The sequence below is a fragment of the Rhinolophus hipposideros genome (assembly GCF_964194185.1).
Source record: "Rhinolophus hipposideros genome assembly, chromosome: 7".
In the NCBI taxonomy this organism is placed as follows: domain Eukaryota; kingdom Metazoa; phylum Chordata; class Mammalia; order Chiroptera; family Rhinolophidae; genus Rhinolophus; species Rhinolophus hipposideros.
The window spans coordinates 76,166,398-76,190,276 of NC_138053.1; the positions used below are offsets into that span (position 1 = coordinate 76,166,398).

General features: G+C 35.6%; 1 protein-coding gene across 1 annotated transcript in view; it reads right to left on the bottom strand.

Annotated features, from left to right (window-relative positions):
• WDR70 (WD repeat domain 70) overlaps nt 1-23,879 on the bottom strand; it is a 253,902-nt gene that overhangs the window by 83,495 nt on the left and 146,528 nt on the right. The window contains exon 10 of the mRNA XM_081053278.1: nt 12,479-12,653. Within this exon, the coding sequence (XP_080909404.1) occupies nt 12,479-12,653 (175 nt within the window). The remainder of the gene's footprint in view (nt 1-12,478; nt 12,654-23,879) is intronic.

Below are 23,879 nucleotides of genomic sequence, written 5' to 3' on the forward strand. Positions count from 1 at the left end.
TTTTGGCTTATATCTAACAAAAATACTCTTAATTTATCAATATAAAAACAATAACTTATCATGTATTTTGCTATAATTTCAAACTAGTATTTCAGTACAATGTTTAAAATGTCTTTCCCTCTTTGATATACACATTTTAAATGTGGGAAAACATTCAAGCCCCATGCAAATATCTTTAGTATCACCATATGTTTTAACTCATAGCATTTGGAAAGTTTGCTATGCTACTAAATGGTTTATAGGCAAATCTTCCCAGTTTTAAAAATAAAATAGCAAAATGGCATCTGGCAACTAGATCTAGTCAATGACAAAGAATTCCATTTAAGTTATGGCCATTTAAACTTAGCAAAATGTTTTAATTTTATGCCATTTCTAAAATCTTGATTCCTTATCTTAGTACTAAGATATATAAAACATAAATATAGTACAGATTGAATTATTTCTTTAATATATTAAGACTCCACACATTATTTCCACCAAGGGAAATAGATATATAACTTAGAAGTAATTCTAATGCCGTCGATTTAGGTGATGGCACTTGGAAATACAGCTAAGGGGGAAAGACTCTGGTAGTCACTCCTTGCCTAATTACTTGAGTCTAAGCTGATTTCTTCATCTCTATTCCATTTCGATCCTTGTTAGCTGTAATAGAAGGGCCCAGGAATCCCCTTTGCACGATATCTCCTACCTCGTCCTTCTCCCCTGTCCCCACTCCCCAGTCACCCAGCTCTGCAGGCTCTCTCGGGACAGACACAGAAGTTGGATTTTTCTATGTAAACCAGATCCTCTATCATACATTTTTGCCCTTGATAATATGCATTTCCTGGCTTTTGAAAACCTGTAGAGGAAAATGAGCCCTGCAGAGTCTCTCCCTTGCTGATGGCCCCTTCAGTTGGGGTGGGATTCCACTCTGAGAGGCCCAAGAGATTGTTAAAAGTTTAGACTCTAGAGCCAGACTGCCTGGGGTCAAACCCCAGGTCTACCTAACTCCTTACTGTGTGTCCTTAGATAAATAACTCAGTCTCAGTTAATTCATCCTTAAAACGGAGATAAGAAAATTAACTTCACAAAGCTGTGTAACAAGCAAATAGATTGAAAGCATTGAGAAAAATCCCTGGTACATAGTAGGTGGACAGTGTGAGCTCCTATTCTAATAGTTATTATTATTACTATTTCTACTATCACTACCACCACCGCCACTACTAATGTGGAGGTAGGTAGCAGTGAAAGGGAGGTGAAGTCTCTGGTCAAGTTCATAGGTCATATCAGAACAAAGCTAACTGAAGTTTTCGGCCAAATGGTATTGATGCAGCTAACATATTAAATAGACTATGAATACAAGTAATTGAATAAAAGAATGCATACTTCTAGACCTTCAACTAAGTACCAGGCATGTACTAGGCACTTTCACAAAAGTTATCTTATTTGATTCTTATAACCAGGTGCAGATGAAGCTTATTATTCAGAAGAGAAAACTGAGGTTTGGAAGGCAAAGTACTCTTCTTATCGCACCAGAGTTACCTCTGTGGAACTTAAAGAAGAGTACAGAGAGAAGAGCTACATTGGGCTAATATAGAATACTCACAATAATAGCTAATATTAACACTGTATCTAGGCAAAAGTATACAAGTTCCAAGTAATTTAAACCAGTGAACTTTTAGAATACAATCCACTTGTGTCCAATTATCAATTTAAGTATTAACTGTGCTTAAATTGATTTTCGCAACAAAGATTTATATTATTTGAGAGTAGCATCTGTCTTTTCTTTAAAACTCCTGAAGCACATAGTTCACTATTTGGTAAATAGCTGATTTTATATAATCAAGGATAATGGTGAAGACTGAAATCACCATACTTAGTAGAACACACTCTGAATTCCAGAGGTTCAGTTATAGAAAACTACAGGAATAATGCACAATCCCTTTAACAATGAGGTGAATGAGAGAACCTGGGGTTTGGAGGGTTGGGGATGAATTCAGCTACAGCAAGACAAGTTTTAGGTGGTACAAGGGAATAGCATTAAGTAGCAGTGAATCTCATAGCGAGAAAGTTGGTTTTAAAATTCTGCAAGTCTTCTGATTACACGTGAGAAAGTCTTGATCTAGCACTCAGTGTCTTTAATACCTTCAATAATACTCGCTAATAATCTCTTTAAAACAGAAAAATTTCAGACATGGAGCCTTTGCAGACAATAGTATCTCGCTAGTATTTATAATTGTTTTATTTTTAACACAATTTTAAAAACTGTTATCTTCTACTTATGGTAACATTGGCTTTCTATTTATGGCAGTGTGTTATAATGTTTGCTTTAGGAAAGGGGAAAATGGGAAGTGATTACTTAATGGGCACTGCATATTTTTATGGGGTGATAAAAAAAATTTTGAAACTAGGAAGAGCTGGTAGTTGCACAACATTGCGAATACGTTAAAGACCACTGACCTGCACGTTTTAAAATGCTTAGTTGTATGTATTTATAATTTTTAAATAAGTCAAGTTGTTAAATTAAGTAAATAATAAGGTGATGTATAGATACGAAAGAATTATGAGAGTAGCATGCAGACAAATGAAGTTTGGGAAACAGGCTTAACTGGAGAAACTGGACTGGATTAGTATGGATGGCAGTTCTGGGAGTGAATTATAGGAATTTGACAAGTAAAGCCCTTCAGACTAATTTTGGTAGGTTTTTCAAGACCCCAGCAACCTAGTATCTTCTAATCAGAGGTGATTTCTGGTGGCACACCAGATGGCTTCAAGGTGTAGGCAAAAATCCCAAGACAGGCAAAGCATCTTTTGCATCCATCTGCCTCCAGTTCTATTAGGTTTGTGCAAAAGTAATTGCGGTTTAAAAGGTTAAAAACAATTGCAAAAACCACAATTACTTCTCTGGAGTTCCTCTTCCTCTCCCTCACCGTTCAATTGCTGGGTTCATGATGACCTCCAGTCACCCAACGCCCCAAACCATTTCTTTCCTTCATCAAAGCTTCTCTTTTAAGTGTAGGCTTTAACTATATTTTGAAAGGATTGATATTAGCCTTGCCTACCTCACAAGGTTGCTGTAAAGATCAAATTATATTTGGGACATGCTTTAGAAGTGTTTTCGCAATCTCTGGATTCTACCTCACTCATGGGTCATAAAATCAATTTGATAGATTATGATCAGTACTTTTTAGAAATGAAACGGAATGGAATTTAAAAAAATAATGCATCGTATATTGCAAGATTAGGAATTGTTACGGTAAACTTTTGTTTGTGGCGGGGGTGGGTACATACATCAATCTGTGCAAAGATATGTGGGTAGCTGGTCACAATGTAACATGTAACATACTGTGGGGAAAAAATATAGCTTCACAAGACAATTAAGTCCTTTCTGTGTTATATTTTCAGATTAAGAAAGTATAAGAATTGTTCTTTGGAATAAAACAGGGTTATCACATGATATACACAGCATTTGGATCCTTATCCACCTGTCCCACGAGCATCAGTGCTCCCCACCTATCAGGGTGAAACTTTCACAGCAAAAAGTACAGTAGTCCCCCCCATCTGTGGTTTCACTTTCCAAGGTTTCAGTTACATACAATCAACAGTGGCCTGAAAATATTAAATGGAAAATTTCATCAGTAAATAATCCATAAGTTGGGCCGGCCCGGTGGCTCAGGTGGTTAGAGCTCCGTGCTCCTAACTCCAAAGGCTGCCGGTTCGATTCCCACATGGGCCAGTGGGCTCTCAACCACAAGGTTGCCAGTTCAACTCCTTGAGTCCCGCAAGGGATGGTGGGCAGCGCCCCCTGCAACTAAGATGGAACACGGCACCTTGAGGTGAGCTGCCTCCCGATGGCTCAGTTGGTTGGAGTGTGTCCTCTCAACCACAAGATTGCCGGTTGGACTCCCGCAAGGGATGGTGGGCTATGCCCCCTGCAAATAGCAACAGCAACTGGACCTGGAGCTGAGCTGCGCCCTCCACAACTAAGACTGAAAGGACAACAACTTGACTTGGAAAAAAGTCCTGGAAGTACACACTGTTCCCCAATAAAGTCCTGTTCCCCTTCCCCAATAAAATCTTTTAAAAAAAAAAATAAATAATAATCCATAAGTTTTAAATTTTGCACTGTTCTGAGCACTGTGATGAAATCTCAGGCCATTCCCACTCTGTTCTAAATGGATGGAAACCATCCCTTTGTCGAGCATATTGTACACTGTATACTTCTACCCTCCCAATAATCACGTAGCCATGTCATCAGAAGGTTAATAGCAGCCTACCACTACGTCACAATGCCCACGTCATTCACCTCATTTCAACTCATCACGTGGGCATTTTATCATCTCACATCCTCACAAGAAGAAGGGTGAGACAGATACATTCATTTTGAGACAGATACATTCATATAACTTTTATTGCAGTGTATTGTTATAATTGTTCTACTTTTTTATTGTTTTTAATCAATTACTGTGCTTAATTTGTAAATTAAACTTTATCATAGGTATATACTTATTGGAACAAACATAGTATGTACAGGATTCGATACAATCTGCGGTTTCAGGCATGCAGGGGCGTCCTGAACATATCCCCTCCACATAACGGGGGACTACTGTAAAATTCTTTATCAGACAGCTTAGAGTGAAAATAATTCTTTATGTAACTAACTATACATAAATTTGGGCATTAACATCAAAAATATTTCTGAATTAAGATTTGATCCTTGTATTGCTTTGTAGAATAGAGCTAAAAGCCACACAAACTCTAATAAGTCACAAAACTGGCAAATATTTAAAATATTCTGAATTGTTGAGCTTTAGCAGCATCTTGCAATGTTCTTCAATTTGGGTCTCACATACAAAAATAAAAGTTCCTAAGACTTTCTAAGGAATGTGGTAAATTACGAAGGTTTGGGTAATTAGAAGTAGGAAAGGAAAACCATTTTTTTAAACCAGGGAGGACTCGCAATAGCACCGAAAGTTTGGGAGCTCAAATCATCACTGGTTGCATCACTTCTCTATTTGCAATGAATCTGAATCAGTTTAAAGAGAATGCACGCAGACCAGAGCACTGTTTCACATTTTTGGCTCAGACAGTACTTTCTGTGTATAAAAGCCCTACTAGTGGCTCTATTGAGTGAACGTTTAACATTTACTATTTTGTTTATAATGGTTAAACCAGTAATGTTTGGCCTCGTCAGCTTACAAAATAAATCATAGCTGTCCTGAAGCTGAGAAACACAGCTCAGGGAATCTCTCTCCTAGAGAGAGGCAGCCCTTATATAGGCTTTCTAGAGACTATAGTCGTCCTGCAGAGAGTCTGACCATTTTAGACGACATAACAGCCCTATCTAGACAGCTGCAGAGGGCTTTACTTGTCTATATAAAACAACAAGTTTGGGTTTTTTTAAAAAAGAATTAGGGAGCATTTGTCCTATTGATATCGCCAATTGATAAAAGATAATAAAACTGTTCAAAATTAGCTAAAATAACACAAAATCGTGCAATCTAAATTCTCAACTCTCAAATAGCCTACTCACCATTCGAAAATCAGATGAAATAGTGCCATTTATGACAACATGGATGTATTTTGAGATTATCATGTTAAGCGAAATAAATTAGAAAAAGTTGAGAACTATATGAGTTCACTGGTATGTGAGATATAAAATTGGAAGCAACAAAGGAACAAGACAAACAAATAAAGAAACAAAAACTCATAGACACAGACAACAGTTTAGTGGTTACCAGACGGTAAGGGGGGAGAGGGAGGTAGATGAGGGTAAGGGGGATCAAATATATGGTGATGGAAGGAGAACTGCCTCTGGGTGGTGAACACACAATGTGATGTATAGCTGATGTATTACAGAATTGTACACTTCAAACCTATGTAATTTTACTAACCATTGTCATGCCAATAAATAATCATTAAAAAAAAAACAGATTTCTGTGTCCTAAACCCTAGAAGTGAATGTTATCTTACATGGCAAAGAGGAATTAAGATTTCAGATTAAATTAACATTGCTATTCAACTGATCTCAAAATAAGATTGTCCTGGGTTATTCAAGTAGACCCAGTGTAATCACAAGTGTTTTTAACAGAACAGGGAAGCAGAAGAGAAGGTCACAGTGTTGCGATAAGAAAAGGACTCAACTCACTGATGCTGCTGACCCACTTTCAAGATGGACGAAGGAGGTCATGAGCCAAGTACCGTAGGTGGCTTCCTGAAGCTGGACAGGATAAGGAAATGGATTCTCTCCTAATTCCTCCAGAAAAGAACACAATCCTGCCTACACCTTGATTTTAGCCCTGTGAGTTAATAACCTACAGAAGTGTAAGATAATAATTTTGTGTTGTTTTAAGCCACTAAGTTTGCGATAAATTTGTTATAGCAGCAATAGGAAAATAAGACAACCATTCAAAAATGTGAAAACCATCGTGAGCTTGTGGGCCATACAACGAGAGGTGGTGGGCTAGATTTGCACATGGGTCATAGTTGCTGAGCCCTGGTCTAGGGTCTTGAGCCAGACTGCCTGGGATTGAATCCCAGTTCTGCCACTTACTAACTATAATTTTGAGTAGGCAACTCAACCTCTTTGTGTCTTGGTTTCCTCATCTGTAAAATGATAGTAAAAGTACTTACATTATATGATTGTTGTAGGAATGAAATATTACATGTAAAGTGCTTCAAATACTGCCTAGGCTACAGTAAGTACTCAGTAAATGTTATTAATAACAATGGGGGGTGGAGAAAAGAAGAAACACAGCTCTGTTAAGATTTTCAGCTCATTTTGGCTTTGACTGGAATACAGTCTCTCTGACAGACCCACTCTAAAAGTAATTCTTCTGTGGGATGAGGGGAGGTAAGAGAAGAGCAGTAATCTGGTTGCACAGGGTAGAAGAGGGAATTGCAGTATTAACCAGTTCGTCTTTTACAGGCTTTTCCCACCATGGCTAAAATTTCCATTTTCTCTAGTTGGCCAATCAGTTACCATTCATGCATCTGGTTTTTAGCTTCCAAAAGTGTCTTGGCTTCTTTTCTCTGCTGTCATCTCTTCTCTAATTTTTTGGGGGTCCACATGGGTTTATGTTTTTAAAAAATGCCTTTTCTGTCATTTTAGTGGCGTTTCGGGAGAGAGCAGAGCTGAATGAATATGTTTAACTTACCATGTGCAACTGGAAGTCTTAAATTCAATTATTCTATTACCCCTTACCTCAAAAAAAAGAGGATAATAATCATCTACAATTTAAAGAAAGCCTTTTAATCTAACTTGTTCAAAAGCCAGTATATTCTCATTTTAAAAAAAAATAATGCTTCCAATAGTGTATGACATTTTACACGAGCATTATAAGAAAACCTTTAAAGCTTTCATTAAAATACTTGACAAATTAGAACTTAACTTTAGTGCCTGAGGTAATTTCGCACAGTTTTGATGGTTATTTATGTTTTAAATCAATGTCATACTTTTTTGAAACGCTTCAAAAAATAAGCATGTTATAAATACTACAGAGTAATTTGTACGTCAGATGTTTTCTCTTGAATGTTTCTTAAAAAAAATCATAATTCATCTGTCTACTCAGGCACACTAACCAATGGGTACGTAACAATTTTATTTATTGACAATAGTTGTATTTCAATACATAAATGACTGGCTATAGCAGAAATCTACACTCTTAGCTTCCTAAACCATACCTTTCGCCACCAAAATATATGTGTTAAACTAAGATTCGTGACACTTTCCTAGCCATAGTTAAATAGCATCTTGAGATCTAATTTCACCATTCTACAAAAATTGTAAACCTCCTAAGAGCTCAAAAGAAAAAGGAAGAAGACGACCAACAGTTACTAAGACCCGTTACATGAAAACCCTGTTCTGAGTGTTTTAAATACATTACTGAATATAATCCTCAAAATAATCTGGTATAGTAGAAATCATGCCTTGATTTCATGAACAAAGAAAATGAGGGGTAAAGAGCTTGAAAACCTCAGGACAGAAAGTCCCAAATAATTACTATAACTGTATATCTCAGGTGTCATTTACAAAATATGCTATAGAACTACAGCATAAACTTTTAGCTGTCCATGTATATTTTTCTAGACTAGACTCCCAGTATTAAGCCTAATGAAAACATAAAAACCTATAGTTGAATTTTTAACATTGCTTTTTATATTTTTACAAAGATACACCACTTTTTCTCAAAGGATGATACTAGAATCATTTTCTAAATCACTTGATTTTAAAAAATTGTTTAAAAAATAAAATATAATTTTTCCTCTATAATGAACTTTTCTCCCCCCCATAGTCAATATTTCACTGCTTTAAGTTAAACAAGAAATATTTAGTAAAAACTGTGAATTATTAAGTGATCAGTCTTTGCAGAAAGAAAAGACCTTTTTGTCTTTTGTCTCATTCTCAGTAAGGTGATAGGTGCTCAAAACACAAGGTGAAATTTTCTGATCTACAATAGGTAGTTAGCTAGCTAGACACAGATATAGAGACATGAGAAAAGTACAGAAGGATACATACAATGTAATTTACAAGTTTTATGTGGCAGATTAGGAACATGAAAGTAGAAAGCGGAGGCAATTAATAATAAAATAATAATAGTAATAATAACTAATAAAAATTTTTAAAGTATATATTACATGCATGTAAAATTATGGTTTCATTTAAATAGAAAATTTTTTGAAAAAAGCAATTTAGAGCTATATCTATTCATTTACAAGTAAATGAATCACAAATTCTCTACATATAAAAACAAATAAAACCTTTTAATCTGCATATATAAATATTAATAAAGGGAAAGGTGCAGAAGGACATAAATCAACCCAATCTTAACAGGGGTACCTGACAGTGATTGGAGACATTTAAAGATGTGTGGCACGCTGGATGTAAGCTACTACTGGTGACTTCATTTCCTGTATTCTCTATCCTTCATTCCTGTTCTCTTATTCACCAGGGGCTTATTTGCCCAGAAGCTTATCTTCTTATGTGATTACTAGTTCTTGCCTTGGCTTTCTTTGATTTATACCCACCATTCTCTAGCATGGCAGGGAGCGAGTAGGCACTGATCAGCCACTGAACTGAAGAAATGTCTCTTCAGTATTACACAGGCTTGAGGCGTTCCTGGTGAGGGGTTGTGGTGTGTGGTCATGTTCCCAAAAGGGACAGACCCAGAATCTGAGCTGGGATTGCAGGCCAAAAGAGCAGTAGAAGGCAGGCAGGTGGAAAGTGGGTCAAGTTGCTGGTCATACCCTATTGCCAAGTCAAACTTCAAATATTATTCCCTCCCACCTATGTCCAGGGAAGCTAAACTCCATGAATACGATGGCTCCCCATGTTCTTGCCAAAATCTTAGCGTAATGAATAGTGAGTGCAATACAAGTAAATACAGCATGTTCTTTTAGTAAAGAGTCTAACATATTGTACATTCTCGACAGCTATTAAAGAGCAGCAACACTTCTTTCAGCAAAACATGCCCAAAGAATTTGGTAGGTGTTTTTTTAATATGGACAGAAGTCACAAGGGATTCATAAGACTATACATACTGGAATGTGTTAAAAGCCAGCAATTATACTTGAGAGAGAAGTGAAAACTGTTTCTAAAAATCCACCTATGTTAATACAGATTGTGTATTTGTACATTATGAAGGATATATCAAAATTCACCTCAATATCTGTCTCATATATATCTCATTATGTTTTCATATAACTAGAGTAGTTTTGATGCTACTATTTTTAATGTCTTCTTAGAAATAAACTGCCAATCTCACTTTATGTTACCTTTTCAGATTACATTCATTCACTCATTCATGCAACAAATAGGTATCGAGAATCTGCTATATACTAGGCATTGTTCTTTGTTCTGGGAATACAGCAGGGAGCAAAATAAACAATAATCCTTGCCCACATGGAGCCACTATCCTATTGGAGGGAAACAGCCAATAAACAAATAAGTACATATATAGTAGAGTTTATTGGTTGGTGATCAGCATAGGGAAGAAAATAAGAAGGATAGAGAACGCCAGTGGTGGGGTTAAAGTTAGTCTTATACAGGTTGGAGTCAGGAAAGGCCTTGTGGGAAAGAGGACATTTGAGCATTGTACTGAAAGAGGTGAGGGGAAAGTAGCCCTGGGGACATCTAAGAGAACAGTATTGCAGGCTGAGCAGTTCAACATATGCAAAGGCCCTGAGTCAGGGCGCATGCCATTACCTCTCCAATGTTATCTCCCTGTATTCTTCATCTCTAGTCAATCACTGGCCTCCTCGCTGTTGCTCAGATAAATGCTGGTGACTGGGTGGAGGGACCAGAGAGGCAGTGTATATGCCCCTCCAAAGAGGCCTTCTCTTCACATTGAGAGGTAGGCCATCATCATGAGTGAGGGGATGTTGGGCAAACACTATCCAACAAACCTTTCTGCAGTGATGGGAATGTTCTCTATCTGTACTGTTCAATAAGTTGACACATGTGGCTATTGGGCACCTGAAAGGTGGCTAATATGACTGAGGAACTGAAATTTTAATTGTATTTTATTTTTATTAATTTAAACTGAAATAGTCAAATGGCTAGTGGCTACCACATTGGCCAGCATAATTCTACAATAAAGGTAGGACTTGAGAACACAGGAATTTAATAGAGAGACACCTTCCAAAAACAAAAAAAGTTCCATTTAATTTGCTAAAGTTCCATTTGGACTAATGAGAATTCTATGATTAAATATGACAATTATGATAGCTTATTTCAACTGTCACAAAACACATGTGTTAACCATTATTTACCCTATAATTCTTTGACGACTGCATGGAAAAACTATTGCTATTAGGATTTCTTACCTCAGCTTTAGTGTTTCCCTGTGGATGATTTATTATTGCTGAAGTAATAGTTAAGAATTTCTTTAAAACCTATTTTTAAATCATGCTGTGTTTACTGATAGCAAGTTTTTTCTTCTCAATTTGATTTGTCTTTAGGTGACACATGAAATGTAAAAATATAAATGAAATAAAATGAATGGGATGTGGTATAAGCTATACATTCATGTACTATTAAATTCTAACAAAATAGAATCAAAGACTGATTAGCAGAATGGCTTAAAAGATTTGGGAGGGAGAACTGGCATGCAAACAGCTTTGTTTTCTACACAACTGGAAACAGAAGATACTCATTAATTCAAGAGTTAAGTAAGGTCAATCTTTAAAAACTATATTCACCTTTATATATATGCACTATACCAAACACACCACTATTAAAGCTACTCATGGCTTAGAATTTCTATGTTTAAATCAACAGCACCCAGAGACGATGAAAGCCAGTTACTAAAAAATTTATTGCTTGGTTAAAACTCAGTTTACAATTCAAAGGACTTTTAAAACCTCTGTGCTGTTATGAAGCTTTATGGGGTTTACAGTGGAGATGAAAACAGAAATAAAAAGATCTGACAAACAGAAAATGCCAAAGATATTTCCAGCATTATAAACATGGATTCTTTTTTCACTATTACTTTTTACCTCTTCCCAAGAAAACTGATTTTAACTCATCTGCCTGAAATGACAACTATGTTTCCTGGGATCCCTTTCAAAATGTAAATCCCAGACAATTTTATTTAAAAGAATATTATTCTTATAATGTTTTTAAAGGAAGTAGAATGTAAACTCCATGAGGGCAGGAATTTTTGATAATCTGCAGTATTCCACGACTAGAATAGTGCCTGATATATAGTGGTACTTAGTAAGTGTTTATTGAATTAATCATTAGACCAGAATCTTTTACTAAAATAACATAACCAAATTGTATTATAATACTAGTGTCTATTTTCATTTTAACTTTGGTAATCTAGAATCATTCCACTTATCAAAACTTTTTATTTTACCATCTATACACACAACAAAGCCCTTTTTTAAAAGGTTACTGGTAATTCACAGAATTAGCCAAAGTCTTTTACAGTCATTATTTCTATGGTTATAAAATTCTACGATCCTTTTGAATTCCAAAATTTATTTATTCTAGTAATGACCTAAACTCTAAAGGAAAAATCTGAAACCAATTCAAATAGACTGTCATGGAATATTAAGACAAAATATTATTTAAATTACTACAGAAATAATTTCAAAACAACTGACAGATCATCCTGGACATTTCACAGTTTTCTTAAATCTTTTAAAGGGTATTTTCTAGTTCTCTGCTTAGTCTTGTTTTATATTACTGTCAAATCCTTCACTTTCAAAATCAAGTACACTGAAATGTCATATAATAAACTGCTCTGTGCTTTTTATATTTTATTCCAAAAGATCTAATTTATTTTAAAAACAAAATCTAATATTAGAAGATACTAAGCTGGGATGTTTGCTGTAATTCTGTTTACTGCAAAGTCCCAATGTTTTATCAACTAACACTGAAGTTTAAATTAAGGCTAAACTCAAGAAATTGATCGTCATAATATTTTAACATGATGTTTGTCTTTAGAAGGTGGTTTTCTCCTAAGAAAAATGGACTTAAACGTCCTTGACTTACAGTCAAATTTCGGTCCCAGATCTGTATGCTTCCATTCTGGCAGGCAGCTGCTATGAGGTTTCCATCTCTACTATATGTGCATGTGGTGGGAATTACTTTTTTACCCTGCATTGTTCGTGGTTTAAATACACTTCTTTGCTTCTTTGGATTTTCAACTTCCCATGTCCTCACAGTCCTAAAATGAATAAGGAGATTTTTTCATTTACAAAAAAGAAAGAAGGTTAAAATACAAACAAGGCCATAAAGACTGCATCAACTTTTAAGCATATAAATCTATCTAATAATCATTGTAAAACCTGCATGTAGACATTCTCCATTTATAAATGAGGTTACTCACTGAAATAAAGTGAACCATCTGAATCGTGTTGTCATCAAATCAAACAGCAAATGGCAAACTCGACTTCAAATCGATCAGTTATTAGTCCTGACCCTCCAAAGCTGTGGCCCACATACAGTCCTGACTATACACTCTGATCAGAATGAGTGTTGAACATACAACCCCCATATACATACATCAATTTCTAAATTATTTACATGTGCTAATATAACATACACTAGAAAACGCTGAAAAAATAGGTCACTAAAAAAGAATGATGTCCTGCTGTAGGGCTTAGGCAAAGATCTCATACCTCTAGGGAGTAAAGTAAAAGTAAAGTAAAACCAAGGCTATATGCCTATGAGTTTTCACTGAGTAACAAGCAACAGCAATCTAGAGCCGGTGTGGGGATAGAATACCCTCTTGGTCACAGGCAAAGGAGTACTACCATTAAGGGAGGCTAAAAAAATAAATAAAATCTGTCTGATGTGGTGAAAGAACAAAAAACATAATATACAGAAAAACAAAGATGACTTCAGTGACTTCTTGGCAGAAATTGTCTAAGTCAAACCACAATAAAACAACATCTCTAAAGTTATGTGAGGGAAAAAAATGTCAATCTAATATTCTATAGCCAGTGAAAAAATATTTTAAAATAAGGTGAAATAAACACTTTTTCAGATGAACACAGCTAGGACAGTTCATTTCTATCAGACATGTACTACAAGAAATATGACAGAAAGTTCTTCAGTAAGAAAACATATGACACAAATGGAAATCTAAATCTATTCAAAGAAACAGAGTGCTCATTGTGGCAAAAATAAGGGTAAGTGTAGAATACATATAAGTAATAACAGTGTGAGGTTTGTAACATATGTTCAAGTAAAATGTATGGCAATAATAGCACAAAGGTTGGGAGGGTGGGAAGGAAGTATAGTTTTCTACTATACTTGAAATAGTATACTATTATTTGAAGAGAGATTTTGATATATTAATGATGTATACAAACACTAAAGTAATTGCAAACACATAATAATGGAGATAAAATAGAAACAAAAATTAATCCTATAAAAACAGAAAAAGATAATACAGAGCTATGGGATAAATATAAAAGAACAACACAGTAGGTTTAAATTCAACCTCATCAATAATTACATTAGTTGGAAATGTCCTAAAAACTGAAACCGGCAAAAACTGTAAGATTGGGTTAAATAAAAGTAAGATTCAGCAGATTCTGTGTTTCAAAAGCACACAACAACCTTTAAGTAGAAAGACTTCAATAGGCTAAGAGCAAAAGGATGGAAAAAATATGTACCATGTGAACATAATCAAAAGAAAGGTGGAGTGACCATATTAATGTCAGACAAAGTAGACATCAGAACAAGGCAGAAAGACAAAAAGGAATATTTCATAATGCTAAAGAGTCAACTGATCAAGAACACATAACAATCCTAAATGCATATGCCCCTAATAACAGAGCTTCAAAATACACAATCAAACTTAATATAAATAAAAGAATAACAAATCCATACTTATAGCTGTACACTTCAACACTCCTCTCTCAGTAACTGATGGAACAAGTAGATCCCTCTTCGCCCTCCAAAAACAATCAGTAAGGATATATAAGACCACAAAAATACTACTAAACACGTTGAGCTAATCAACATTTATATAACACTTCACCCAACAACAACTGAATGGGCATTATTTTCAAGTAAACACTGAACATTCACAAAGATAGATTATATTCTGGACCATAAGACAAATCTAAACACACTAAAAATGCATGAACTCATACAAAGTGTGTATACTCAAAAATATAATTTATAAAGCAATTAATAACAGAAATGCATCTGGAAATATATCTTTCCCAAAAATATTAAGAAATTAAGAAATACAATAGTAAATAATCCATGGGTCAAAAAAAAAATCACAAAGGATATTAGAAAATACTTCGAATCCAATAAATATGAAAATACATAAAAATTCATGGTATTCAGCTAACATAAAGCACATAAGGAAAATATAACATTAACTGTACATACTAGAAAAAAAAGATAAAATTTCCAGGGAAGATAGAGGAGTAGGTAAACACTGTGCTGGCCTCCTCTCATGACCACATCAAAATTGCAACTAAAGTATAGAACAACCATCATTGAGAATCACCTGTAGTCTAGCTGAACAAAAGTCCTACAACTAAGGACACACAGAAGAAGCCACCTTGATACTGGTAGGAGGGGCGGAGATGTGGAACAGGTTAGTCCCACACCCATGGAGAGGTTAAAAATCAGGACGGATATCTCAGCTGCAGAGATCCCCTTAGAAATGCAAAGGGTCCCAGCCCTAAACCAGGCTCCCCAGCCCAGGGTTCCAGAGCCAGGAAGAAAAGTCCCTACAACTTCTGGCTGTGAAAACCAGCAGTGATTGTGGATGAGTGAGATGGAGGGCAGCTGAAATCCCAGGCGTTCTTCATAAAGGGCCCACACACAGACTTAACTCTCTGACCGTCATCACTCTGAGCTCCAGTGCTGGAGCAGCAGCTTGAAAGGCACCAGGGACATATGGGGAGGAACCAGACTGTCTGGTTTCAGGGTGAGGGTTGCAGGGGAAGTTTTCTCCCAGACAGAAGTGCTGGCAGAATCCATCTTCTTTTTTGACTCTCCCCCTTCCCAGAGTGAGGATGCATGCAGCCACCATATCTGAATCTCCATCAACCTGGCTAATACTGTTGGCCCCACCCTGGTTACTCCCTGAGACCCCACCCCACCCAACTTATGGGCCCATCCAAGCCACTTCCAGTAGCTCTCCTATACAAACTGCCTGTCTTGGCTCATGCTGCAGGCTTTCCTAAAATCTCCCAAAGGTTCACAAAACCCAAACAAGAAGCATCTGGCTTCGGCAGGTCTCACACTTCTGGCTGAGCAACCCGAAGCCCCAGCATTAGTGACACCTAGCCTCGGTTTGAGGCTTGGCCTCTCAAGGCAACTCCAAGACCAGGTGGCAGCCATCTGCGAATTGCTTTGTGGCTCTTGCCAGGTAGCCCTGGGCTGGGTACAGGATGCTGCTGAACTTGGCCTGCAGTGGGTCCCTTCCCAGTCGACCCCATGGCTGGCACACCTGGTGGACAGCTTCGGACTGAGCCAGAGGAGCACTCAGCTGCATCCAAGGACAATACACCCAAAGGACAAACTGGGCAGGCATCAGAGCCCTACTAAATTGAATCCTTCTCTATAGGGTCAGCCTCTGCACAGAAGCTCCTGCAGTGTAGTCACAGCCAGTCTTCACAGCCAGTCAGCCTGAGGATCAATCCCTGCCACTGATGTGCAAACAGCAACCAAGGCTCAACTACAACAGGAGGGCACGTGCAATCCACATAAGGGACACTCCTGGAGAACCCAGCTCTGGTGAGCAGGGAGACTGCACCCCTGGGCCACACAGGACACCTACTACACAAGGCCACTCTACTAAGACCAGGAGATACAGAAGCCCTACCTAAGACATAGAAAAAAACACAGGGAGGCAGCCAAAATGGGGAGACAAAGAAGCATGTCCTAAATGAAAGAACAGAACAAAGCTCCAGAAAAAGAACTAAGAAAATGGAGATAAGCTATCTACTAGATGCAGTGTTTAAAACACTGGTTATAAGAATGCTCAGTGATCTCAAGGAAAACTTCAACAAAGAGATAGGAAACACAAAAATGGAGGTAGAAAACATAAAAAAGAACCAGTCAGAAATAAAAAACACAATAACTGAAATGAAGAATGCATTACAGGGAATCAACAATAAAGTAGATGAAGCAGAGAAGCAAATCAGCAATTTAGAAGTTAAGGTAGCAGAAAACACCCAATCAGAACAGTAAACAGAAAAAAAGAATCCAAAAAAAAATGAGGATAGTTAATGGGACCTCTGGGACAACATCAAGTGTACCAATATTTGTATCATTGGGTACCAGGAGGAAAGGAGCTCAGGAATTGAAAACCTATTTGAAGAAATAATGACAGAAAACTTCCCTAACCTGGCAAAGGAAACAGACATACAAGCCCAAGAAGTGCAGAGAGTGCCAAGCAAGATGAACCCAAACAGGCCCACACCAAGACACATCCTAATTAACATGACAAAAGTTAAAGACAAATAAAGAATCTTAAAAGCAGCAAAAGAAAAGTAGTTAGTTACCTACAAGGGAGCCGCCATAAGATTGTCAACTGACTTCTCAATAGAAACGTCACAGGCCAGAAGGGATTGGCAGGAAATATTCAGTGATGAAAAGCCAGGAATTACAACCAAGATTACTCTATCCAGCAAAGCTATTATTTAGGATCAAAGGACTGTTAAAGAGCTTTTCAAACAAGAAAAAGCTAAAGGAGTTCATCAGCACCAAATCAATATTACAAGGGATCTTAGAGGCACTTCTTTAAAAAAAAAAAAAAAAGGAGAAAGACAAAAAATATTAATAATAAAATGACAATAACAACTACATATTTATCAACAATTACTTTAAAAGTAAATGGTTAAATGCTCCAATCAAAAGATAAGGTGGATGAATGGATAAGAAAACAAGACCCTTCCATTACTGCCTAGAAGAGACTCACTTCAGATTTACACACACAGACTGAAAGTAAAGGGATGGAAAAATGTATTTCATAAAAATGGGGGGGGGGAATATAGAGTTGGGGTAGCAATACTTATGCCAGACAAAATAGACTTTAAAACAAAGACTATAACAAGAGACAAAGAAGAACCCAGAAATCCCACTTCTGGGTATTTATCCAAATAAACTTACAACACTTAATACAAAGGGACATGTGCATTTATATGTTCATTACAGCATTATTTACAACAGTCAAGATATGGAGGCAACCTGGGCATCCATCAATGGATGAATGGATAAAGAACAGGTGGTATATATTTACAATGGAATATAACTCCACCATAAAAAAGAATAAAATCTTGCCATCTGCAACAACATGGATGGATCTAGACGGTATTGTGCTGAATGTAGTAAGTCAGACAGAGAAAGACAAATGCCACATGATTTCACTTATATATACACTCTAAAGGACAAAATAAACAAACAAAACAGAAACAAACTCATAGATACAGAGAACATTTTAATGGTTGTCAGATGGGAGCGGGGTTGGGGATAGGTAAAAAAGAAAGGGATTAAGAAGTACAAATTGACAGTTAGAAAACTGTCATAAGGATATAAAATATAGCATAAGGAATATAGTGAATAATATTGTAATGACTATGTATGGTGTCAGATGGGTACTAGATTTATTGAGGTGACTACTTCATAAGTTACATAAACGTCTAATCACTATGTTGTACATTTGAAAATAATATAGTATTGTATGTCAACTGTAATTGAAAAATAAATATTTTAAAAAGGAATACAGAAAATATAGTTAATATAATTGGTCTAGTGATGAATGGATTCCAAATAGACAAACACAGAATCTAGGAGAACCAAAAAAAAGAAGAAGAAATTCCTTAAATAACAGCTGACTTAAGACTCAACTGTAAGAAACTAGGAAAAAAGAGAGAAAATTAAACCCAAAGCAAGCAGAGGAAGGATATAATAAAAATGAGAGTACAAAGGAATAAAATACCAAACATAAAAGCAGTAGAGAAACCAAAATCTGGTTCTCTGAGGAGTTCAATAATTAATAAACCTCTAGCTGGATTGATGAAAAAAATACTGTTGAATTCTACCAAACATTTAAGAAAGATATAACACCAATTATATGCAAACTCTTCCAGAAAATAGAAGAGGAAACACTGCTCAATTAATTCTATATAGCGCAAGCATCACCCTGATGTCAAAACCAAAGTCACTACAAAAAACAAAACTGTAGATCCATATCCTCAATGAACATAGACACAAAAATTCTTAACAAAATATCAGCAAATTCAAACTAGTAGTGCATAAAATGATAATACAATGGTAATAATTCAATGGTATTTAAAACAAGAATGCGAAGGAGGATTTAAAGGACTGAAAATTAAACAATACAATTCACCCTTATCAACAGACTATAAAAAAGAAAAAATATATATGATCACCTCAATTGGCACAAAATGAGAATTAGAAAAAACAATCCAACATCCATTCATAATTTAAAAAGAAAAAACTCTCAGCAAAGTAGGAATAGATGGAACTTCCTCAACATCTATGAAAAATTTACAGGTATGTTCTTATCCTTGGGAACAAAACAATGATGTCAGCTCTCCACATTTCTTTACACTGGAGCTGCCGTCCAGTAAAATAAAGCAAATAAAATAAATTAAAGGGTTAAAGACTGGAAAGATGATCATGATCATTTATACAGAAAATCTCAAGAATCTACAAAAGCACTAATAAAGTGAGTTTAGCAAAGTCACAGAATACAAGGTCAATATCATAAATCAATTTTGTTTGTATAGATCAGCAATTAGGTGTTGAAATTTTATGAAAATCATACCATTCATAACAGCATGAATAAACACGGAATCTGACAAGATGTGTGTGGTATTCGGACACTGAAAATCATAAAACATTTCTTAGAGAAATGAAATAAGATCCACATAAGTGTGAAAATACACTGTATTCATGGATCAGAAGAGTCAATATTGTTAAGATTCAATTCTTCCCTAATTAATCTTTAGATTCAATGCAATCTCAATCAAAAATCCAGCAGAGTTTCTTTGGTGTAGAAATTGGATAAGCTGATTCTAAAATTTATACAGAAATGCAAACAACTTGAAACAGCCTAAATAATTGTGAAAAAGAACAAAACTAGGGAAGTCTATCCAGGTTCCCATTTTAGCTTTTAACTCCCACATTGTAACACTATGTAATCACATAACTTGTAATTACACATATTAATATAACATACTAGTTCCTCGATAAATGTTGAATGAATGAAATTCACTGCCTATCAAAGCATTTTAGAAATCAACTTTGTTGAGGTATAACCAACATACAATGAAATGCAATTGATTTTTGAATGTACAGATTTCAAATAGCCAGCGTTTTCTGTCAAATATTTATTATTTATTCCAAATATAGGGTATTTTTGATTAATAACATTTGCATGTCTTTCCCCTAAGCTTTGCTTGGGAACTTAATCAATTGCTTGACATTACCAAACACTCCCTTCTGGAGATGTCAGTCCCAGTGCCTGAAGTAAGATTAACATACATACTTACAATGAAATCTAGTTTTTAAATTTACAGTTCTGTGAGTGAATTTTAGAACTCACTGGCAAGACGTAAGCAAATAAGGGTTTGGGAACAGTACACAGAACAACAGAAAGGCAAGTTGGAACTCAAGGACTTAATGCAACCTACTGGGGAGCCAGGAGAATTAACTTCCATTCTACAAGACACTGACAGCAAGAAGCCAGTAGCAGTGTGACAGACACTGCTTGCAGCACACTCCAACATCCATTCTCCTTTCTTCTCAGTTAAAATCTGTACTTCCCAGGTTCTGTCGCAGCTAGATGTGATGAAATGTGGCAACTGCGCTTTGACCAGTGTGGTGTAAGTGGAAGGGCAGTGTGGGACTTTGAGAAAGTCTCTAACAGAGGGTTGCAGATCTTTCTTCAGCCCTTCTTGTTTACTCTCCTCTGCTAGACGTGATGCTGAGCTCAAGCAGCATCTTATCAGAGCAACAAAACAGAAGGTGTGTTGGTCCTTGATGACACTAGAGCCAGCAAACCTACTCTGGAATGCCCATGTCTAGATTTCTCTGAAAGAGAGACATACATTCATATAGACAGACAGACGATAAACTTACTTGGGGTATAACATACATAGTTGCAATGAAATCTATTTTTTAAACGTACAGTTCTGCGAGTTTTGGCAAACGTATACGTAGTTCTATCACTCTAAAACTTCCCTTGTGCTGCCTCTTTATAGAAAACCCATTCCCTCCCCATCTTTATTTAGCCTTTCGCAACTACTGACCTGTTTTGTATCCCTTATACATTAGCCCTTTCAAATATTATAAATTATACTGGAATTATACTGTATGTAGCCTTTTGAGCCTGGCTTCTTGAACTTAGCATAATGCATTTGAGTTGTTATAAGTATCAGTAGTCCATTCCTTTTTGTTGAGGAATAACATTCCACTATAAGGATATACAACATTTGTTTCTCCTTTTACCATATGAAGGATATTGGGTTGTTTCCAGTTTGAGGTGGTTATGAATAAAGCCACTGTAAATATTCACATACAGTTTTTTGTTGTTGTTTTGCTTTGTTTTTTGTAAAAATAAGTTTTCATTTCTCTTGGCTAAATACATAGAAATGGGATTGCTGGTCATATGGGAAGTATATGTTTAACGTTATAAGAAACTGTTAAACTGTTTTGCAAAGTGGCTATTCTATTTTGCATTCCCACCAGCGACATATGAAAGTTCCAACTGCTCTATACCCTTGCCAGCACTTGGTTTATCAGTTGTTTCTTAAGCCATTCTAATAGGTGAGTATTGATATTATGATTTTAATTTTAATTTCCTAAATGACTAAAGATGCTGAGGAGTTTTCCAAGTACCATTTGCCATCCATTTCTCCTCTTTGGTGAAGTATCTCTTCGAATCTTTTGTCCATTTTGAACATTTAGTTATTTCCTTATTTGTGTATGTTGAGTGTTCTTCAGATAGTCTGGATACAAGTTCTTTATCAGATATGTGTTTGGCAAATATTTTTCAAGTCTGTAGATTGCCTGTCATTTTTTAAAAGTCTTTCAAATAGCAGACGTTTTAAATTTTGATAAGATCCTATTTATCAAATTTTGATATCATCTCTAAGAAATCTTTGCCTAACCCAAAGTCATAGGACATTCTCCTATGTTTACTTCTAGAACTTTTATAGTTTTAAGCTTTACAACTACCGTGTTTCCCCGAAAATAAGACCTAGCCAGACAATCGGCTCTAATGCATCTTTTGGAGCAAAAATTAATATAAGACCTGGTCTTATAAGACCAAGTATAATATAAAATATAATATAATGTAATATAATATAATATAATACCAGATCTTAAAATAATTTTTGCTCCAAAATTGCATTAGAGCTGATTGTCCGACTAGGTCTTATTTTAGGGGAAACACGGTAGGTCTATGACCTATTTGAATTAGCTTTTATATGTGCTACAAAGTTCTTTTTTGCATATGAATATCCAATTGCCCCAGCAACATTTGCATCTGAGTATTATAAAAACTTACCCCCTACTGAATGCATTCTGTATTGCTTACGTATCTCCTATCTCTGTTCACTGTGCTTCTCATAGTTCATCTACACAAAATGTGGAGCAATACTTCCTGGGCCTTTTCTTTTTACCTTCGGCTCTGCAACAGTGGGGATAAATGATAAGTTTCTCCTTTGTTTATAACTGATCATCTCCAAATCTCAAGATGATACATTGGAATTACGACATGGAAGGCCCACACAAGTATCATTATCCTTATCTGGCTTGTTTGAAGCTCTTCATCTCTAAAACTGGGATAATAATACCACAATGAGCTGTGAGGATTGAATGAGATTAGGGATACAAACGTATCTAAGACGGTACTTGGAACACAGTAGGTACTCAATAAATACTAGTTCCTTTCTGCTCTTCCGCTTAGATGAATCCAAGTATGTTCCACTTATTTCAGTGGTATATTAACAGGTTCAGCTAGTTATCAAAATAACAGAAAGGAAAAAAAAAAGCAGCTAACCTCGTATATAGATGTATGAGATATAAATATACACAGTATCTGATGGTGACTAATTATACTAGTGGTTTTATGGCTCTGATTCTCTGAATCTCTGCCTTAAAAAAAAATGGATGCTAAAGTGCTAGGCCATTAGGTGTCTGTCAAAACATTCTATGCTGAAGAACACATATTTTCAAACTTGAAGTGAGATCTGGTCTTGTAAAATTAAAACTGTGCTTCCTAAAAAGATTTAAATATAGAAGTATCTGGCTGGGCCCTTCCGGACACACAATGAAAACACACAGAAGACAAGAAAAAGACACAGGTGGGGTCATTACATGGCCACAGGCACAAATGCTTTCTGTCTTAAAATTCTGAATTCTTTCCAGATAAAAGTTCTAAACTTTTTGGCATCTGTTGCATAAATGCATCAGAGCATTTGGCAGAAATCAAGGGAAGCATTAATTTTGCGTGGAAATCACTTAAGAGATCTTGGTTTAATTTTTCTCACTATACAAGCAACTTGAGTGATTTAAGAGTCTGAAACTTGCTGGTTCTCTTGGCAGAACAAATCCAACAAGAATGACCTTCTTTTCAAAAACGCCCAAATAATAAGGTAATGAAGTTCCACAGAAATGGGAAAAATGTTCTAGCTTCTATATAAACCCACAATTATCTTTATAAACATATATAATTCACATACATACACACAGTAATTGCAACAGGAATACAATTGCATTTAGGAGAAATGTATTTGGTACTAATGTTTTATACTTTCGATTATTAAAATTAGGTCTTATGAAATGTAGCATAAGAGTAAGGAATAATGCTACAGTAATTAACTACTTAATACCCTTACACTTATAGCCAATTGATTTTCAACAAAGATACCAAAATAATTCAATGGAAATAAAATGTCTTTTCAAAAAATTATTCTGAGACTAGAGAGCCATATGCACAAAGGTGAATACAAACCTTTACTTCACATCATACAAAAATTAATTCAAAATGTATCATAGAAATAAATGTAAAACACTTTAAACATGACCCTAGATTAGGGAATGATTTCTTAGATACAACACCAAAAGCACAAATGATAAGGAAAAAAAGATAAATTGGACATCACTAAAACTAAAAATTTATGTGCTTCGAAAGACACTATGAAGAAAGTTGAAACACAAGCCATAGACTTGGATAAAATATTTGCAAATCATATATCTGATAAAGAACTGGTATCTACAATATTTAAAAATTCAATAAAAAGCTAAGTGACCCAGCTTTTTAAATGGGCAAAAGATTTAAATATGTATTTCACTAAAGAATATATATATACAAATGCCTAATAAGCACATAAAAAGATGATTGATATTGTCATTAAGGAAATAAATGCAAATCAAAATTACA